Source organism: Corythoichthys intestinalis, chromosome 6 (assembly GCF_030265065.1).
Source record: "Corythoichthys intestinalis isolate RoL2023-P3 chromosome 6, ASM3026506v1, whole genome shotgun sequence".
Lineage (NCBI taxonomy): Eukaryota > Metazoa > Chordata > Actinopteri > Syngnathiformes > Syngnathidae > Corythoichthys > Corythoichthys intestinalis.
The window spans coordinates 41,553,805-41,575,658 of NC_080400.1; the positions used below are offsets into that span (position 1 = coordinate 41,553,805).

Sequence of the window (21,854 nt, forward strand, 5' to 3'; positions counted from 1 at the left end):
GCTGTACAGTATGAGAGTTTACTGTGCAATGATTGCTCAGGCAATGATCTCTCCGTTATTTTACTCTCTTTCATTTTTTTCTCAATGATTTCAGTTATGCCTCTTTCAGTGAGTATGACTATCATTCAATGTGCCTGTCAATGTTCTGTGGGATTACTGTTGACTCACTTGTTTAATCCTGAGAGAGCAACAGCTGCTCCAAGAAAAATGACTGTTGAAAGGCTAGATTGTTTCTGACTTTGGTAGTACTTAGGTTTATTTGTTATTTTATTACGTAAGATTGGTGTGAAACTGATCGCTGTAGTTGCAAGTGCGGGAGGAAAAGAAAGTGCATTCAGTTAAGTGCTCAGAAGAAATTTTAAAGTGTCTCATATAGGGATAGTTTACCACATATGATGTTGCCCTGAATTTTTTTTTTTTTTTTTTTTAATCAAATGTGTTTATTGTGCGGGAAAAATAGATAACACATACCACACCTGTTAAAAACACAAAAATTTATATAACATGATTTAGCATATGCAATATAGTGAGAAGCAGATGTCATCACTGGTAGGCAGAGGGTACAAGTAAGTTTTATTTATATAGCGCCTGTCTTAGACCAGAGTCACAAGGCACTTTACAATTTCAAATTCACCCATTCACACACACACAATTAACTGTATATTGCCACCTGTTTCAACTAATACAGGAACAAGTGATGTGTTCTACTAAACAGGCTAAGATTTCATTGTGGGTGAGACATTTCCTGAGTAAAGTGAAAAAAGTTTATCCTTAATTTAGTAGGGTACATACAGTATATTGTTTGGAAAGTATTTGTTTAGTGAAAAGTTGTTAGTTTTCTTCTGCAAAATAGGTGCCTTAGAAGAAACAAACAAACAAAAATTCAACACATTTCTGAGGACTAGTAAGTGGTGTATAAAATTGACCTGTTTGACTCTTGCTATTTGGATTCTGGGACAAGTGCAAATAAAATCCCTTATCATATACATTTTTTAAAAACTTTTTATTTCTATCTATTAACAAACACATAAGTCAAAATGCATTCGATAAGAAGAGTGAGTTACTGTATGACACCGTGCCTCCTAATTCACCAACTTTCCCCTGATTCTCCAGAATTTTATCAAGTAATGTTGATGCCTCTAATTCTACATCTTGATCCAGCTCCTCATTGTGTGGCTTGTGAATTGTCTGCTCTGAATACTGAAGTGGCTCCAATATCTGAGGCTGAGAATCTATTACTAAGGTATCTTGCTGAGAGACCATTGTGGTCAAAGACTTGGACATAGGCATGTGTACCAAAGAAGACCCTGAAAAAGTTGTAGACCCTGCAGCAAACTGGACACCTGAGAGCATTGTTGAGAGGGTGGTGAGGGGCTGTGTCCAGGGTATGTAAGCACGCCCTAGTCCCTGGTGTTCCATCTGAGAAAGGGAGCATGTTGGTCCAGCCAAAGGTATTGTCTGCAACAACAAAACAATTAGGTCAAAAGCAAAAATAATTCTCCCATCTTAAAAGCAACATAATAAACGAATTACTGCCAAAATCCTGAGCCTCAAAACGTGAGGTAAAGCACTGGTCCAATCTCCTGCCTAATATTCATATTATACAGTACATCTAATTTATTTCCAACTATTGGAACTCACCCCAATGTTAGTGAGCAGTGGTGTCTGCGTGTACGTTAGCATGGTGTAACTGGGGCAGAGAGTTTGCACATAGACATCAGCTGTCAAAGCTGGGCTAGACAGGCAGGTTGGAGGCTGAGTGGAGGTGGCCTGCTGGTTATAGTCGGGTGAGGAGCATGCTGTTATTGCAGGCTGAATTCCAGGGTTTGTAACAGGGAGTGAGGCCCTCCATTGTGCCATCTCTCCATCACATACTGGAGACTTTTCTTGGGAGCAGCTGGCGACATCATGCCTAAAGGTTCCTGAATTAAATAAAAATGTTCAGTATAACTACTGTATATGGGACAACCTATGGCATGCAGGTGTTTGACTGGAAGGCAGATGATCAAATATGTACCTTGTATGAAGGTCGTCTGGTTGTTGTGTGTAATCAGCTCCTTGACAAAATAATACAGATTGCAAGCATGAACATACTGAGAGATCTGTCAAATATAATCTAGAGATATAGTGAGCATTTAGAAAATACTAGTCCCATTATTTCATAAGTTACAGAACCCTCTGTTGGGCAATTTTTGATCATTTAAAGAGAGAGAAAAAAAAAACAAAGACCTGGCATCCACACAAGTGGACATCACTTTTTGTGTCATATAGGCTAGCGTGGAAAAAAATATTATCTTCACATACTTATGTGGACGCCAGGTCTCAATAATAGTTTTTATAAAACTTAGTTCAATAAAAACTGTTGTTTTTAATTATTAAATTTCATACAATTTAAATGAGTATTTATTATCAAAATAACCTTGGCACACAGTACCAACTGCTTATAACACCATGTTACGGGGGGGGATCAATTTTCTTCCAAGCTCGTAAAAATTTTATTTGTGTTGTTTGGGCCTAGACTAAATGAAAAAGTGCCATGCACTAAAAAGGTAAAAGTTTGTTTTTGCTAGAGGGCTATATTTAAAATGTCTGATTTTAAGTTGTAATTATGCTGAAAATATTTGTTAAATGTCATTTCCTGGTGTTTCAGGTCAAAGTAAGTCTATATAATATGGAGGGAGATGTACATATACTAGTATAAAGCATTAGAAAGGTGGAAAATATAGGATTTCAAAGTCGTGACCACAATATTCAGTTCAAAATTATTCATAGAGCACGTTGGGCTAAGGACAGGTTGTCCAAGATCTGTAAAGATGTTGCCCCTACCTACCGTTCACCGGCGAATCATACCCACATGTTCTGGTCTTGCCAACTGTTGGTTTGAGGTATTTAAGGCAATTTCAGAAATATGCGGCATATAAATAAGTCCACACCCCACTATAGCGCTGTTTGGAACATCCTCATCTGTGTTGAAATTATCCAAGATTGATCAGGAGAGAATTGCCTTTATAACCTTTTGGCAAGGCGACTGATACTGCTTGCATAAAAAACTACCATCTCACCTTCTAACATACTTTAGATCAAATCAATCTGGAATTATGTTCACTTAGAGAAAATCAGGTGTACACTTGGGGGCTGCAAAAACAAATGTTATGTAAGGTGGACCCCTTTCCTTATATACAGTGTATGCTAGGGCCTTGATTTTCCCTCAGATTCAAGAATAATGATTATTTATTCATTTATTATTATTTTTTTTTATTATTACTGTTTTTTTTCCTGTTAGTGCCATACGGTATTTGGCCACTCCTCTCACTGGACCCAAGAAGTCATATATTTATATGTATGCATTGTTACTGTATGTATATGCTGTACTGTACTGTACTATACTGATACTGTATATGAGTTTTGGGGAGCACTCTGTGGGGCTATTTGGTGAAGCTGAACTAGGAAGACATTGCCCTACTACATATTTTTATGACCGACGAGGTGCTGTTTGTGTGTATGTGTGTGTGTTTTGTTTTGTACTAGTATGTACCTGTATGGGTCTTTTTTGTTTTATATTTCCTGTCTTAAGGGGTACTGTCCCCTTATACATTAAGGTCACATAGTTTGTGAGTTTGATTCCACTACTGAGAATGTATGTTCAATTGTGACTAGAAAACAATTAAAAAAAAAAAAAAAAAAAGAGTGGTACTTAAACATCTTATATGTATTTAATAATATTATGAAATGTCTCATGTTGTTCCCAATGTGTTTACACTGAATACTATGGAAAACTGTTATCTTAAAATAAGTTCTAAAATAAGTTCTCATACCAAATAATATTTTCAGATGGATCTGGGTGCGTCTCTGTGTGCATGTGTGCATGCATGCATTGTCTATGTGTATGTGTAATAAAACGCGAGGAAGACAGATCTTTGGCAAGCCTGCAGGTTATTTTGCATAGGGCACTGTGCCCTGTCCCAGAGCCATGCAGCAAAAGGCTGTAACTGTCATGGAAAAACACCTGCATTATGTAAGGGAAAAAATCCCCATGTTCAGGAAAGGCTTTGGCTCGAACAGGGCTCTTCTTGTCGTTCTTGTGAATGGAATCCCTAATTTGGTACTGTGCTTCAGCTCCCAAATTGTCATTTTTTTTCAAACTACATTATTCATGTCAGAACATTCAGAGCATAGGAGGTTTTGTTTTAAATATGTGCTCCGTTTGCCAAGCGTCACAACAAGAAAAAAAAAACAAAAAACAAAAGATATTCTCAGTGTTGTTCATCCTTCTTTTTTTTTTTTTTGGGGGGGGGGGCACCAAAAAAAGCATACATTATTGTAAATGTGAATGAGGAAATGAGCATAATGAATACAATTGCAAAAATAAATAAAAAGTCACTGATGCAAGAAAATGGTTTCAGAGAGAAAACTAAAAAATATTTTGCTATCAGTAGTGTATAAAGCACACTGTTGGTAAGCATTTTAGCTGCATTAACTTTGAAGACTCTTTGGTCATTATGTGTACTTTCCTATTGATGGGCAATGTTTCAGACTTTAAGGCGTTTCCAGCTAAGCCGCCACCCACCAAATTTGACACAAAAACGACATGTGTTCATAGATAAGTTGCACCGGACTATAAACAGCAGCTGTCCTCACTGTTTTATGGAATATTTACACCAAAAGATGTTAACTGGTAACACTTTATATGACAACAACGTCATAAGATTGTCATAACACCGTCCTTAGATATGGCACTGTCATGAACATTAATGAACGCTTAAAACAGATGTCATTAAATGTCATGTGGCAAATTATCTCACTATTGAATGGATATAAAAGATCCGAGCTGGACATAAATGGAGTTAGTGACATAATTTGAAAAAAGTTGAAAATGTCAATCGTCTCTTTGGAGGTATAGGCTCAGAAATGACGTCAACAGAATAACATCACAGGCTGGAAGCTTTAATGACAAAACTGGAGAAGGAAAATCGAGATGTTCTAAAAAGTTTAGAAAGTAGCTGAAACTGGAGACCCCAGTTTGGAGCAGCAGTGCAACGGTTTGCGGTTCAAAGCCTAACCGTACGGTTCGCCCTGTACGGTTCAATACGCCTTTATGAACCGCGCCTTTTCGGTTTTGCAATTAATTTATTCCGAACGCTTGTGGAATGAATTGGTCGAGCTCTGTGTGCCTGTGTGTGACGTGAAGCACAGCTGTGGAGAAATTCCTGCCTTGCAAGTAAATGTCCGATCGCTGTCAAGCACCTGTGTAATAGAAGCCGAGTAATGCCCTCTCACTTACGAGCGAAGTGAAAGTGAACCAAGAAAGAAAACAAATAGCTATGGCGAGCGGAGGAGTGGAGAAAACGAATTTTGAGGAAGCACCGGCTTCTTTCAAATCTGCAGTGTGGCAACATTTCGGTTTCCCCGTGGACTACAATGTGGAGGGAGAGAAAATATTTAAAAAAAAAAAAAAAAAAAACTATTTGCAAGCATTGCTCAGCGCTTGTTCCCTATGCTAATGGCAACACTTATAACATGACTCCGGCACCTCAGCCGGCATCACCCACAGATATCACTTTCTCAGAAAAGGACAACCCCGAATATGACACCAGTGAAAACACACGGCGGGCTTCGTTAATTTACTTGCAACGCTTGACCAGCGTTACATTGTTCCCTCGCGGACATATTTCTCCAACAACGTAATTCCCGACATTTATGAAATGGCACGCAAAGCCATCGAAGATTGATTTCGCCAAAGCACATAGTTTCGCCCTGACCACTGATAGTTGGACTTCCCGTGCTACAGAGTGCTACTACCTACCTGTGACTATAATTCATACCTGTCAAGTTGTACGATCTCGGCGTAATTTGTACAAGTGAGCACTGATTTTTAAATGTGTACGGCGTACGTTACGTTCAAAATCTGTATGTTTTTCGTGCATTACGTTTTTTTTCTCCGGATTTTGTCACCATTTTGGCAACGAGACAATGTGCGTTGGTTGAATGATGCGGGAAATGTCAGAGACACTGGAGAGGGAAGAGTGTTTGTTGTGACGCTGTAGCAAACGCGATGCTAGGCTAGGTGGCTCCAATATTTCCTGACTGTAGCCGACAGCCTACAATCTACGCCTAGATATCTCATGCATATAAAACTACATGCGAAATGACAGACTCGGTAGTGTTAGTAAACAGCCGCCATTTTAGAGCTATAAACTTCTCAGAAAGACTCTGTTGTAGTGAACCTTCCTAGCGAACCGAAGTAACTTTTTATCTAAAATACTCCTTAGTCGGCAAAATCTTGATTTGAGTCTATCTTTAAAGGATGAAACAGTTTTAAAATTTTCACGTCGAAAGTAGACAGAAGGGAACAAATGCAAAAACGGGAGCAATTTTATCAACTTTAACGGTTGATTCACAACATTAAATGACCTCCAAACATAGCAAAGGTTACTATGTTTTTGTTTTTGAAAAAATGGAAAAAAAAAACATGAAAGGTAACAACAGTTACTTTGCCAGGTAACTTTTTTACTGTGTGTGTATTTCAGTAGTCAGTCACTACACTAGCCAAAGAGCTAAGAGTCATTTTAACAGTCGAAAATGTTCACATTTTAAGTGTTTATTTCATTTTCTTAAAATAAAAATAAATGCAGTTTTTAAAAAAAATGCAAAATGCAAACCGAAATCGAAACCGAACCAAAACTGTGATCCCCAGTTCAAACCGAACCTTGGGCTAACTGAACCGTTGCACCCCTAGTTTGGAGGCAAAGAAGATGACAAGGAAGAATTATTGGTTTAGGGGAAATCGTTAATTTACTGGAGCAAAAGCATAGGGAGCAAAAGTCAGGGAGAGATGGAAGAGAATGATTCACTTTGATGGCCCTTGAAATAAGTCGAAAGAGAAAGAAGACTTCGTGTATTTGAAGCTGTTTCTAAATTTTTGGTCACCTTGTTGGGTGTTGAAATGGGTTTTTATAATGCAACAAGTTTTAGCGCTTTAGCATCAATTTTGATAGCTTGGGAATCAATCTGGTAATGCTCGTGATCATTCAGTGTTTCAGAAATGGTAGCAACACACCAAATTCCGTTGTTCTTTGGACATTAATAGGAACGGTCAATGTGTGGTAAATTTCTCTCTAAATACCAAACTCGTTGAGGATATTGTATGGTTGTGGCATTATAAAAAAGTTTGGTTACTTGATTCAACATAGGCATTTGCTTATATGAAGTTAAATGCAGAGGTGGGTAGAGTGGCCAAAAAAATTACTCAAGTAAGAGTAGTGTTACTTCAAAATAATATTACTCAAGTAGTCGTCCAAAAAATGTACTCAAATATAAGTAAAAAGTATATGCTGAAAAGTAGACTCAAGTAATGAGTAACATTGTGAGTAACTGCTTAAATTTTTGTTTGATTAAAACAATTTTATTTTTTTTTTTAAACAATGGTATTTTTTTTCTTTGAAATCAAAAGGATCATATCTCCGGTTTTCCATGGTCAATCGCTGCCAAATAAAAATTGGGAGAGAGGTTATGGAATAAAGAGGAACAAAGTAACGACTCATGTAGCCCAAAGTAGCCGAGCAACAGTATCGTTTTTTCTTCACAATTGTACTCAAGTAAAAGTAAAAGGTATGGCTTAGGAACAGTACTCTTAGAAGTACATTTTTCTCCAAAAGTTACTCAAGTAAATGTAACGGAGTACATGTAACGTGTTACTACCCACCTCTGGTTAAATGATGTTCGTATGTGGGAAATGGATACCTAGTAACCCAAAGAGAGGAAGAGGAAAGATAGGCCAGTTAAAATAGTGTGAACGAATGAACGAGCAAAAAATTTTAGGAGTATGTAATGGGGAAACCAGTATTAGGACAAATCACCTGTGAGTGTTAATCATTCGACATCCTAGGATGTCTTCAGTGACACCTAGTCATGTGGATGCCCTCTCTTAAGGTGTGTGTTAGTCATGTGGGGAATCTAACTGCTGCATATGGGACAACAGGCAAGCCAGTTGCCGCCCCCACTATCACGGGACGGAGGGACAAGTTCAATATGCACCAACACCAACGACTATAGCCAATGCAGCACTGTCATTGCCCTAGGACGCAGGGTGTTCCCCTGGCCCACCCGAGCCACAACCAACCCGCCTTCTGTGATCAGGCAAGGAAGTGCACGAACCCTCCCTCATTCTCACACCTACCACCACATGCCCACCCGCACCCTCCACCGAGCGCTTTGGGGCCCCCACGGTCCCAGCCCCTGGAAAATAAGAATATGATGCGTGTGGTGAATTAAAAGACATGCAAGTGAAACAGGCTGGCACCTATCAGATGAATGGTGTATTGAAATCAAGGTGCAGGACAGGAGCAGTACGCCCCATTCCATTCCTCCTCGAATGCCATGAACAAATATGTAGATGACCAGAGTGGAAATATTTACAGTGAGAGGTGAAGAGTATGTCAGTGAAGAGGCAAGCTCCTGTGGGCCAGGCCCCGCCCCCCAATTTCCCGAGACACGCCCTCTTATCACGAGAGTCCTTTAAGCTCTCAATAGGGCAGTCAGGATGATGTAGTGCAGTTCTACACAAATGTCGACTATACAACACGATTTAAATCAAGAAAGTGTAAATACCTTTCAAACATTGCCAATCAAAGTTGTGTCTTGTTGTGTGTTCTTTGTAAAGCCCATCCTTTTGGATTTTGCAAGTGATTACAATTTTGTAGGGATTTGGTATACATAAATCAGTGATACAGTTGTGGTCAAAAGTTTACATACACTTGTGAAGAACATAATGTCATGGCTCTCTTGAGTTTCCAGTTATTTCTACAACTCTGATTTTTCTCTGATAGAGTGATTGGAACAGATACTTCTTTGTCACTAAAAACATTCATGGAGTTTGGTTCTTTTATGACTTTATTATGGGTGAACAGAAAAAAGTGATCAAATCTGCTGGGTCAAAAATATACATACAGCAGCGCTAATATTTGGTTACATGTCCCTTGGCCATTTTCACTTCAATTCGGCGCTTTTGGTAGCCATCCACAAGCTTCTGGCAAGCTTCTGGTTGAATCTTTGACACTCCTCTTGACAGAATTGGTGCAGTTCAGTTAAATTTGATGGCTTTCTGACATGGACTTGTTTCTTCAGCATTGTCCACAAGTTCTCAATGGGGTTTAAGTCAGGACTTTGGGAAGGCCATTCGAAAACCTTAATTCTAGCCTGATTTAGCCATTCCATTACCACTTTTGATGTGTGTTTGGGGTCATTGTCCTGTTGGAACACCCAACTGCGCCCAAGACCCAATCTTCGGGCTGATCACGTTAGGTTATCTTGAAGAATTTGAAGGTAATCCTCCTTCTTCATTATCCCATTTACTCTCTGTAAAGCACCAGTTCCATTGGCAGCAAAACAGCCCCCACAGCATAATACTACCACCACCGTGCTTGACAGTAGGCATGGTGTACTTGGGGTTAAAGGCCTCACCTTTTCTCCTCCAAACATATTGCTGGGCATTGTGGCCAAACAGCTCGATTTTTGTTTCGTCTGACCACAGAACTTTCCTCCAGAAGGTCTTATCTTTGTCCATGTGATCAGCAGCAAACTTCAGTCGAGCCTTAAGTTTCCGCTTTTGGAGCAAGGGCTTCCTTCTTGCACGGCAGCCTCTCAGTCCAAGGAGATGCAAAACACGCTTGACTGTGGACACTGACACCTGTGTTCCAGCAGCTTCTAATTCTTGGCAGATCTGCTTTTTGGTGATTCTCGGTTGAATCTTCACCCTCCTGACCAATTTTCTCTCAGCAGCAGGTGATAGCTTGCATTTTCTTCCTGATCGTGGCAGTGATACAACAGTGCCATGCACTTTATACTTACAAACAATTGTTTGCACTGTTGCTCTTGGGACCTGCAGCTGCTTTGAAATGGCTCCAAGTGACTTTCCTGACTTGTTCAAGTCAATGATTCGCTTTTTCATATCCATGTATGTATATTTTTGACCCAGCAGATTTGATCACTTTTTCTGTTAGCCCATAATAAAGTCATAAAAGAACCAAACTTCATGAATGTTTTTTGTGACAAAGAAGTATCTGTTCCAATCACTCTATCGGAGAAAAATCAGAGTTGTAGAAATAACTGGAAACTCAAGATAGCCATGACATTATGTTCTTCACAAGTGTATGTAAACTTTTGACCACAACTGTATATCAATTTGTGCTTGACTATTTTTGGTTCATTTTTTTGTTAAATTTGTAATACACTTACTTGCGTCTGTGGAATTGTGCTTAGTAGATCCATACTTCTTTTCCTCCGCAGCAACTCTTTGACTGGATCTTTGACTCGAACACCCTGATATGGTCTGGACTTGTTAATGGAAGCGGGCTGGGCTGGAATTGCCAGTAGAGAGCAATTCAATTTCCATTGTGTGAAGAAAAGAGATCACATGAAAGTTAATTGCTTTTGGAGCACATTTATAATACACTTCCTGGACTACAAGACTTACTGGAAGGACTAATTTAACAAGTACCAAGTTATTACAAACAGCTTTCAATGATATGGATTTTATTTTTGCATTTAGTCCATACACTACATATACAGTGTATGTATATATAATTCAAAGCTCCCATTGTACTTTGTGCTACAGATCAGATCTGTTGTATTAAACTTTTGTTTTGGCTTTGATATATGAGTGATAAAGTGACTGATACAGTCATTTGGTACCAGACACAACATACTGGAGGCTATAAGGTCTTCTAATTACATGCACTCACTCAATTACCCCCCCCCCCCCCCCCCCCCAAAAGAGAAAGTAACAGTACATACAGTACATAGGACCACACAAAACGGCATCAGTCTGAATGGCCTCGAGTCATAGTCGAGAAGAATGTACTCCTTAATGTGATTTATTCATGTGTGACTAGACACACTAAAGAGAACAAAATTACAACATTTGATCACAGCTCTAAATTATTCTGTCTGCTTATGTCAGTCACCCTCCACCCCCTTTATTCAGGCTTTACGTACGTACTTTTGAGCGAAGCAATTATTTAAAAGTTACATTTTCGAGTATAATTGCATTTTCAAAAGTCCATCGGTCTCACCAGTCCAACTATTTTCAATATGGCTTATCTCGTTTAAGATGAGATGGAATCAATAACAATTAAAGTGTCTTTAAAAGGTCACAGTAAAGGCAAACTACATTCTGGAATGCTCATCAATTAAAGGTCACATACTGTATATACATTACATTTATACCAGTGAATGGGAACACAAAAATGCTACAAGGATCAAAGTGAATTTAACACTACAGCATTAGTGACTCCAATAACTAAATTATTAATATTATTAGGGGTAGTAGTAGTAGTAGTATTTAATTAAAGTTGAACTCTTTTCCTGAAATCAAACTGTCAGAATCCAATTATTGTGTAAAGGATATTGCCATATTGGCTTAGAAACACTTTAGAAAACCATTATCATCTACAAGTGCAAGTTAACTCTTGACCATGTAAAGTATAAGTCGTGTATCAACAACACCTACAAATGCTGTCAACTTTTCTGGCTTCGGGCTCATCTGAGATGGACTGACGGCAAGTGGAAAAGTATCCTGTGCAACACTTCAAACTGTTTTTGGTTACCAAGAACCTCATCCTGCCCAAAGAAGAAAAGAGCCATCTACATTGCTATCAGCATTTGGTTCAAAAGCCAACATTTTTTTATGGTAAGATCTAGTTGCAGTTGCTGGTCTTTCAATGAGGGGAAGCTCAAACTGTAGCCGCCTGTGACTGCTTTGTGACGGTGGAGAGGCCCAGAGGCACCCGCTGCTCCGTAGGGAAAGAAACTAGAGTGCCAGAAGTCAAACCTCCAAACACACGTAGCTACAGTAAAATAAATAAAATAGAAGCTCTTTTTTTCGCTAGTTGTTTTTAACACAGCAGGTGTCTGCGGTTCAAATCAGAACAATGGCATCAAAATTGAAAAATGCCTCCTGTGGATGAAGATCTCGGATTAGCTCATTTTGCTGTCAATCAAAAAGGGATTCAGCCTCAGACAGATCATCCAATCATCATGCAGAGAAGCAAAGCGTCCAGGCCAACCAAGCCCCACCCACTGCCCATTGACCCCCAGAGGCGCACAATGTCTGTGATGGGCAGGATAAACCCAGCCTTTAGCCAATGACTCATCTCTTTCCACAGTAGTGTAACAATGCACTCTCAACTCTGGAGACACACAGCATCCACACTGTGTAAAGGACTGTGAAGCTGCGCGAATGAATGAAAAGCAAGCTGCGTCGTAACCAGTGATAATAAGATACTTCTGAACAAAAGTGCGCGCTGTAGCGCGTTGTAATGCATGTTTAGTCAATGACATGTACACACAATGGTATACATGTCACCCTTATTTCTCACTTATTTCTTTGATATTTTGGAGGAAGCTGAGCTTTCTTTGCAGTCTTAAAGCAATTACCTCTGGTATGATGGCTGTTCATACACAGGGCGTGGGTAATTTGCACATCTGGAAAAGCAGCATTGCTGCTGAAAGGTACATATGGGTTTTGAACCATACGTCTTTATAAAGGAATGTCCCTTCTTATGTATGTGTCTGAAAAAAAACAAAAAAAAAACTAGCATTTAAAAGGAAAATGTCTGTAATTAGAAATGTAATCAATGCCACGCCAATGTCATAGTGGCTCAGTGGACTAGTCTTGTAAATGTAAACACTGCATAGCTGGACAATTAAGGTGCATGCACAGTAATAATAGGTTTTATATAAAACAGGACAGTGCACTGTTTTCTGGTACTGAAAAGTCAGTATTAACGTCATTGTGCTTAGTACCTTACTATCTCCTGGTCTTTATACTCACTGTACAGCTGCATAAACATTAATAACATGACTCTGTACAGTTGGACACATTAAAATGCACAAAGATTAATAAAATGTTTTATGTGAACCAGGACAGTGCACTGATTTGTGAAACTAAAACGTCAGTAACAACTCACTTGATTTGTTTTACTGTGTTTGCATTTTCCCTAATTCTTGCATCTGTTTATCTCTTGTTTATTTTCTTCTTCTATTGCCAACAGGATTAGCGCACACACGAACAGGACAGGAGAGATTAGGTACTTACGTGACAATGGGGTAAAGGCATTATGTGTATTATAATTATATATCGATATTTATTTGTAAATATGCAAATGAATAATATATATTTTTTTAATTACAAGTTATTGCAATATCGACCCCCCCCCCTCCACCCACCACCCACTAAAACAGATTAAACATAATTTTTAGATTCAGTTATACTTCGATTTCTACCGCCACCGTCTCTAAAAGAGTTAGAGGGTATTCTAACTGAAGAATGGCTTAAAAATCCAATTTCCAAGTTGTATGAATCAATACCTCAGAGACTTGAGGCTGTAATTGCAGCAAAATACCATACTAAATTAGTTTTTGTTGATTTTTCTAAAGTGTTTCCTTTATTTTGTGTGAAAGATCGAGACTAAATGTAGACACTCAAATATTTAAAATAAAAACATTAAAATTCAAATTGCTGAGAAGTGTCATTCCACTGACTGTATAAGGGTTATTATTATAACAAGCATAAAAATGTGTGTGGGGCGGCAGGGTGGAGAATGATTTTAGGGAGGGAGAGCACAACTTCTGCCCAAAAAGTCAACCTTCTTTCACCCTTTGCCACATGATAAAACATACATCAGCTGCCCTGCACTGTTCGAACATGATTTGTCTCAATTAAATCCAAAGCAGAAGTCATGAATCAAAAATTGGGTCATCTTCTTGGATTCACCTTCAAAGGTCCCATTACTTATTTACTTGCTTTTTCTTATACTTTTTTGCAACGTCAAAGAACAGAATAAAAAAACTTTTATATAAAACGAATACATTTGGAGTAATAGCTGTCTTTTAAAGATAATACATAAAATCATCTCAATTTTAATGCAGTGACAGTTGAGAAGAGGAACTGCGGCCATATCGCGGCTGCGGTTGCTAATGACCTCTTTAATCCCTCTGTTTGCAGAGCTCACAGTGACAAAGATGAAGGCGCAAGTGTCTGCAGTGCCACAGGGTCCACTTAATCTCTATTGTGAAACTGAGGTGGCGCTGACTGTATCATCTCTTTGTTGTTATCAGCAGGTGATAGGTGATGATAACATTCTACACGTCAGACACAGACATACAGTGGGGAGAACAAGTATTTGGTACACTGCCGATTTTGCTGGTTTTCCCACTTGCAAGCCATGTAGAGGTCTGTAATTTGTATCATAAGTTCTCTTCAACTGTGAGGGACGGAATCTAATACAATCACATTGTATACTTTTTAAATAATACATTTGTATTCAACTGCATGAAATAAGTATTTGATACATTACCAACTCATAAATATTTCGGCTCTTAGTTCTTTTTTACGAACCCCTCCTGTTCTCCACTCATTACCGGAAGTAACTGCACCTGTTTGAACTTGTTACCTGTATAAAAGACACCTGTTCACATGCTCAAACAAACAAACTCCAACCTCTCCACAATGGCCAAGACCAAAGAGCTGTGTAAGGACATCAGGGATAAAATAATAGACCTGCACAAGGCTGGGATGGGCTACAGGAAAATAAGCGAGCAGCTCGGTGAGAAGGTAACAACTGTTGGAGCGATTATTAGAAAATGGAAGAAGTTCAAGTTGACGGTCAATCTGCCTCATTCTGGGGCTCCATGCAAGATCTCACCTCGTGGGCCATCACTGATCATGTGGAAGGTGAGGGATCAGCCCAGAACTACACGGCAGGACCTGGTCAATGACCTGAAGAGAGCTGGAACCACAGTCTCGAAGAAAACCGTTGGAAACACATTACGCCGTCATGGATTAAAATCCTACAGCGCACGCAAGGTCCCGCTGCTGAAGCCAGTGCATGTCCAGACATGTCTGAAGTTTGCCACTGACCATCTGGATGATCCGGAGGAGCAATGGAAGAAGGTCATGTGGTCGGATGAGACCAAAATGGAACTTTTTGGTCTAAACTCGGCTCGTCGTGTTTGGAGCAAAAAGAAGGATGAGTACAACCCCAAGAACACCATCCCAACCGTGAAACATGGAGGAGGAAACATGATTTTTTTGGGGGCTGCTTCTCTGCCAAGGGTAAAGGACGACTGCACCGTATTGAGGGGAGGATGGATGGGGCTATGTATCGCCTTCCTTCAGTGAGAGCCCTGAAGATGGGTCGTGGCTGGGTATTTCAGCATGACAACGAACCAAAGCACACAGCCAAGGCAACTAAAGAGTGGCTCCATAAGAAGCATCATTCCGATTCCATTATCGCAATGATCAATGGGTTTCCTGGTTGATTCTTTATCACTGAGTGAATGAAATAATACAATACACAGTAACTGGTGACGCTGTCCAATTATACTGCATATAACATTACGTAGCCAAAAGAATGCGTCTTAAAATTACCACACTGATCATGATCTTGAACATGTGGCTTTCATGCTAATCCAACCCGAAAAACCACCACCTCACTTAAAGAGTGGCTCCATAAGAAGCATCTTAAGGTCCTGGAGTGGCCTAGCCAGTCACCAGATCTCAACCCGATAGAAAATCTATGGAGAGAGCTGAAAGTCCGTGTTGCCCGCCAGCAGCCCCGAAACCTGAAGGCTCTGGAAAAGATCTGCATGGAGGAGTGGGCCAAAATCCCTGCTGTAGTGTGTGCAAACCTTGTCAAGGACTACAGGAAACGTTTGGTATCTGTAATAGCAAACAAAGGTTTCTGTACCAAATATTAAGTTCGATTTTTGTGATGTATCAAATACTTATTTCATGCAATTAAATGCAAATTTATTTTATAAAAATAATACAAAGTGATTTTCTGTTTTTTTGTATTAGATTCCGTCCCTCACAGTTGAAGAGAACTTATGATACAAATTACAGACCTCTACATGCTTTGCAAGTGGGAAAACCAGCAAAATCGACAGTGTATCAAATACTTGTTCTCCTCACTGTAAGTTCCAGTGTAGACAAACTAATGAATATACAGCATGATGAGATCAAACAATATGGTAGGGTTGCTTGACTTATTAACTAAACTACAGTGTCTAGCCCAAGTTTAGTTTCGGATTTATTTTGAACGTCGTGTTTCCTGACTCGATATCTTTACTTGCAATGATAGGGGTAGAATTATTGTATTGTGACGTGCTGAACATATCTCATTTTAACACAACCAGCCAGCATTAAGTCAAAAGTTTTGAGTCATTTCCCAATGTTTTGTGAAGTGAACATTTTCCCTGAAGGATGACTGACAGCGTTGTGGTTCATGTGCTTGATTTCAGTGCAGGCAGTGTGGGTTCAGTTCCAGCTCAGTGACAATAGTTGTCTGGCTAGGAGCATTGTGATTGAATGGCAGTTTTTGTTATAACTTGGCTATTGCGTGATGAAATTTGGAGTAGATTTCCAGAAAAGATGAAAATTCATTTTATAAACCAAATTGTAGACTTGTGAGTATAATAAGAGAAATTATGCATATGGCGGAAAGCACAGACAAGACGGAAAAAGCAGTTTCTGGTCTTGCACTCCTCCTTAAAAGAAACTGCTGTATTTTAAGCCAAAACAACTGTTGTGTTTGATAGAAAAATATGTCTATATGCTGCCATAGCAGATTCATGGTGGATTAAGCCCCCAAACTATTTTCAATTTGTCGGTTTTACCCTGAAAACCCCGTTTACAGATGTCGCGCAACCGCTTTTGTTTAAAAACAGCCACAACACGAAAGTAGTTAATTATATTCATTATTCAAAATGTCTGTCATTTTTAGCTTAGAATCATTAATTGATGTCTAATATTTCATTTACAAAAAAAAAAAAAAAAACCGACTTAAAAAAAGTATTCACTCGCATATTTTAAACTTTTAAACAAATTATGTCACAATGAAAAATATGGTGTCTGTAAAAAAGTCAAAAGTGGCACCGAGGTCCGGATTTAGTGAACCCTGTGTTAGATGATAATGTATCCAAAAAGAGAAAAATAAAAAAAAATGTTTTAAAAACCACGTTTTAAAAAAAAAAAAAACATTTAAAAGGGTCAAAAGCGTTTAAAGGGGTAAATACTGTATATGAAAAAGAAAATCTCGACCACTCCTTGATGTCTGCAATTTCTGCATGGCGACCCTTGTTATATTACCATTTTTCACCCATAAAATCCCCCCAAAAATCCAGCTGTGGCCATTCTTGACACTCAGTGATACATGCTACATGGAGTTGTTGGATTGAAACAAGGTAAGTACGCTATAATATCTCGTTAAAGTCATGGCGTCTGTAATTCTGCTCTTGTGTGCTTTCACCTCCAGATAGGGTTTTGCTGTTTAATTTTTTTTTTTTAAGATGCCCTCCTGTTCAATATTTTTCTTCCCCCAGAAAATTGAGATTTTAAGCTTTCCAATGATGTATCACACATGCATATAGGACTTTTGAGTTTGGCCAAATTGGGGGTCTCAGAGCGGAACTTCAATTCTTCTGAGTGTTTTCCGCCATATATATTCTTTAAATGTGCCCAACAGAGACAAATCAAAATATTTGACCTGAAAGCTCCTTCATTCACTGCGACCCACCTGCCCGTAGGGGACTGTGTGACTCAGCTTCATTTATTAGAAGTCAGTGGGAGTGAAACTCTCACACATGCTTTTGAGCTCAAAGCCGGATTTACATTTAAAAAGTATGAAAGCTGGACCGCATACTAACAAGAATGATTGTTTCAGGAGTGATTTTTTTCGAGGATTCAAAGTAATTCTTATATTTTTCGTACCATGCATGCATTTTGAAATGTGAAAAAAATCAATGGGAGAAATTGGCCGCTCCATACGTCGCAATATTTACGTAAAACAACTGCCAACTGCCCGGTTTTTGCTTTTAACCAAGAATCGAGACTGTTTTACATCCAAACCTTTCAAGAAATCAGTGATTTAAGCATTTATTCACAAGAATTTTGAACGGAAAAAGCCATTGTGGCTGTTCCCTGATCATCACAAAGAGCTAACAGACTAGTATCATTCTTCGACATATTTACGTAAAGTAAATTCAAACTGCCCATTATTTTTTTCTTTTAACCAAGAATCGAGACTGTTTTACTTCCATATCTATAAAGAATTCAGGGATTTAAGCATTTATTCACAAGAATTTCAACGTAAAAAGCTCTGTTGTGGACTTGTGGTAAGGCGGTGCCACAGTAAACTTAAAGACAAACTGCACATTCGACATATTTACATAAAATAAATGCAACCTGCACTGCTTCTTTTGCTTTTAACCAAGAATCAAGACTGTTTTACGTCCATATCTATTTAAAAAAATCATGGATTTAAACATTTATTCACGAGCATTTTCAACGGAAAAAGCTCTTTGTGTGTGTTTTCACTCAGTCAGCTTTGACAGCCACAACAACTCCCAGACGGCACTTGGTCCTACACCAACCCCTGCGCCGATGGCAACAAGCAGATCTTCGTCTGCTTTGACCCTGTGCATCTTTGGAAGAACATTTACAGCAGCTTTCACAACAACATCTGTATGGTGCCGCCCAGCTGTCCTGGGGCTGAAGAAAGTGGCCAGCCTTATTCACTTTATAAAAAAGATTAATTAAAACTCCTATCTTTCTAAAACAAACATGTTTTTTAGGAGCCTGAGTGGATGAGGACGGCCTGATTCTCAAGCCTGAAGGTGGTAGCCAGGTGGGAGAACTACAAGTCTGTCAAGGCCGGCTACAAGTTGACCCAGAAGGTGCTGGCGTGCTCTTCGATTGAGTTGCAGAGCGTTGGGCTCATGGCGTCCCTCAACATCAACATGGTCGTAGGGCTGAGGCTCCTCGCCATGACCACGGGCAAGGAGGAATACAGGGACATGGAGACGGGCCGGGCGGTCCTCAAGCGGCCATCTCTCCCCATGGCCCACATGGCGTCCTTAGGAATGTTGCTGTGGGACTCCCTGATGTGCAGGAAGCACAAGAGCACCTTCTGGAGTTCCTGGCGGTCCCTCTTCAACTGTTTTGGTGCCAACTTCTCCAAGGATGTGACGTCAGAAGTGAGGAAGAACAAGGCCTTGGAGTGGCCGACTGGCAGGACAGGAAAAGGAGCAGAGTCGAGGAGGGCAGAAAGGAGACGGCGAGGAACAGGGACTTGTACCCAAGTCGAGGAAGCTGACCAGAAAATGCAAGGCTTAGAAAGAGGTTACGTGATGGTTGAAAGACAAGGCTCACATCCTGGTAACACCACTTCGATTATTTGCACTGCCTGAATTATAGGACTATCTCATCTGTTGAAAACTTGCAGTAAATAAAAAAAAAAATTAAGTTGCTATTTTGGTCAAAAACGTATGATATGTTAAATATTGCTATTGATCCTGAAAATAAAGGTGATTGTATCTGCATTTGGTGATTTTTGTTCATCTAGTGTAAAATCTGAGAATTTTATAGCCATTTTAAGATTTGTTATACTTACATAAAAAATAATTAATCCGGATTTTATAAGGGAACAACTTTGAATGTTTCGATGCCCCTGCTCAAGGAGACTCTTATATGGCTAAGGTAGGTGCCTGTTTTGGTTTTAGGTTTGGTTTTGAAAATATTTGAATTTAGAATTTTATAAAATAGGCCCTGTTACCCGTGTCATGTCGAGTATTATGAAGTCTGTGGTACCCCATGTAAAACTGTCGAACAGTACAGAAGAGGTGTCGAACAGTTAAAGCTCATGTCTGCACGACTGATAATATCTGATAATATCACGACTGATAATAATGAGTGAGTGCATGTGTACTGTGATATTGGGCCTTCTCAAATTATCAGATTTACAGCAGAGATATTTGAAAATGCATGTAGGGTATAAAAATAAAATATCAACTTTATTGGATAATAGACTTTTAGAATTATTTACTCTCTGAAGTGATACTAAGGGTTTTGTAGTTTACACGTGATGATAGTTATATTAGTACCTGTAATGTAAATACTTTTATATTTAAAAAAAAAAAAATAATAATAATAAAAATAATTCTTAAACTCTAAACATAGAACCATGCACAGATAAAACACAAACAGAGGCGCGCGTAGCCACACACACAGATAGTAAGTTAACAGGGATTCGCTTGAGTCAAAAGAGGAAGCTCTACAGGTGCACAGGCATTTTTACAGATGGAGGCCTTCAGCCATTTTGCATATCAAGATTACCATCCAATTCTAAAGTGGACCATTTTCAAAATGATTATTATTTTTTTTTTAATAAAATAAAAAATTAAAAAGTATGTTTGTTAGCAATAGTGACAACAGCGATAAAAAATGTTAAAAACATCACGATACCAGAAAAAGTGTTAACAGAGGGATAGGATGAAATTTAAATCAAAGGAGAACAAGAACTTTTGAATTGCTTAACTTTTAATTTTGACCGAATTTTGATTTTTTATTTTTTTATTTTTTTTATTATTGTATCGTATAATATTGTAACTATGTTCGCCTTTTGCATTCAAATGTCATTGTGATGAACTACAGGTGCTGCTATGCTTATCTTTGATTAAGTAAAGTCAAGCAACAACTAAATCACATCAATTGCAACAAACAAGAATATTTAAAAGATATTCACAGTAATATAATAATAACAGTACATATTACAGCACACAAAACTGAAAGTTTTATACTCACATTTGTCTAAGTGCATAATGCTGATGTTGATGGGCAAATCAAGAGAATCGAAGAGCCGAACTGGCAAATATGCTTTGTTACATACAGCTCAAAGCAGCCTAACAATTCCCCTGGGATGTTATAGCTTTTACACGTCACACATCTACTTTTAGTGCTGAGTGCACTAAAACCAATCAATGATCATTTCCACATACGTTTAAAACGATTTCAAGCCGAGGTCGTTGTCATTTTTATGTTAAATTGAGTTTTTTTTTTTTTTTAGTTAAACTTAAGTTAATTATTCATAGCCATCTTGTGGAAAAACAGAAGACATTATTGATTTTTTGAGTTCCTACAACTTTATTCTTTTGCATCATACACCGAGAATGTGCGGCGACTGGGGTCGGTTAGGTGGGTTGTCGACTGTAGGGACGGAAACTGCAGAGTGACAGAAATCTTGCTTGGATGAGTCGGGTGTTGAGGAATTTGAGTGAGCCACTCAGAGTCCAAAGCGCCATGCCACAAAATACTTTTGTTCGATATCCGACTGAGAGGCAACAAGAAAATATTAAGGGCATGCTGTGGGTAGCAAAGTTGTAAATTGTTAGGAATGTAATGTTAGCTTCTGGGAGTATTATACTTATGCTCTGACGAGAAGAAATATGAAGAATTAGCTGGCATAAGTTAAGGCTTGTTTAGATTAATAACTTTGAGTTGACTGTTCTTCTGGTGTGCCAATGCAAAGGAGTAAATAGAAGGATGTAGGCCCTCAAGCGTTGATTATCTCTTAAATTGCTATAAATGCTGGCATGTTTGAGCTTGTCAGTGAGAAAATTGTCCTCTTTGAAAATGTACTCTAGCTGAGAAACTAAACTCTTATTCTGCTGCATAGAACAATTTAAGGCAGCACAAGATGAGTCATACCGCTCTCTACTCACTATTGACCTATTGGTTCAGTCGCCTGACATCATATTCAGGGATAGTGTGAATGTGAGGGTTGATGGTTGTCAGTGTTGATTTTTTGGAAACCACCTAAAATGTGTTCTGTCTACTGCCAAAATTCAGCTGAGATAGGTTCCACAATTACAGTAAATAATGGCGAGATAGTGTAAAGTGCTTTGAGCACCTTGAAAGGTGGAAAAGCGCTATATAAGTATAACACCATAACACCATAAATGATGTGAAAATGTAAAATGGATGTATGGAAAAATGGATCGATGGAGTCTACACTTGTATA

At 38.8% G+C, this 21,854-nt stretch overlaps 1 protein-coding gene across 1 annotated transcript; it reads right to left on the reverse strand.

Moving 5' to 3' along the window:
* Positions 1–524: 524 nt before the first annotated feature.
* On the reverse strand, positions 525–20,769 carry LOC130917047 (POU domain class 2-associating factor 1). The gene is made up of 5 exons (XM_057838097.1): positions 20,639–20,769; positions 10,234–10,355; positions 2,018–2,057; positions 1,642–1,922; positions 525–1,458 (listed from the first exon to the last, which is right to left on the reverse strand). Exons 1-5 carry the CDS (start codon positions 20,652–20,654, stop codon positions 1,033–1,035), a joined length of 885 nt encoding a protein of 294 aa, XP_057694080.1. The 5' UTR covers positions 20,655–20,769; the 3' UTR covers positions 525–1,032.
* Between the last annotated feature and the right edge of the window lie 1,085 nt (positions 20,770–21,854).

Bases quoted from the DNA above. Each gene is read 5' to 3' on its own strand.
- LOC130917047 (XM_057838097.1), bottom strand. The intron at 1,923-2,017 runs GTACATATTTGA...TATTTAATTCAG, and splicing joins CCAGACGACCTTCATACAAG to GAACCTTTAGGCATGATGTC. The intron at 1,459-1,641 runs GTGAGTTCCAAT...TTGTTGTTGCAG, and splicing joins CACTGCTCACTAACATTGGG to ACAATACCTTTGGCTGGACC.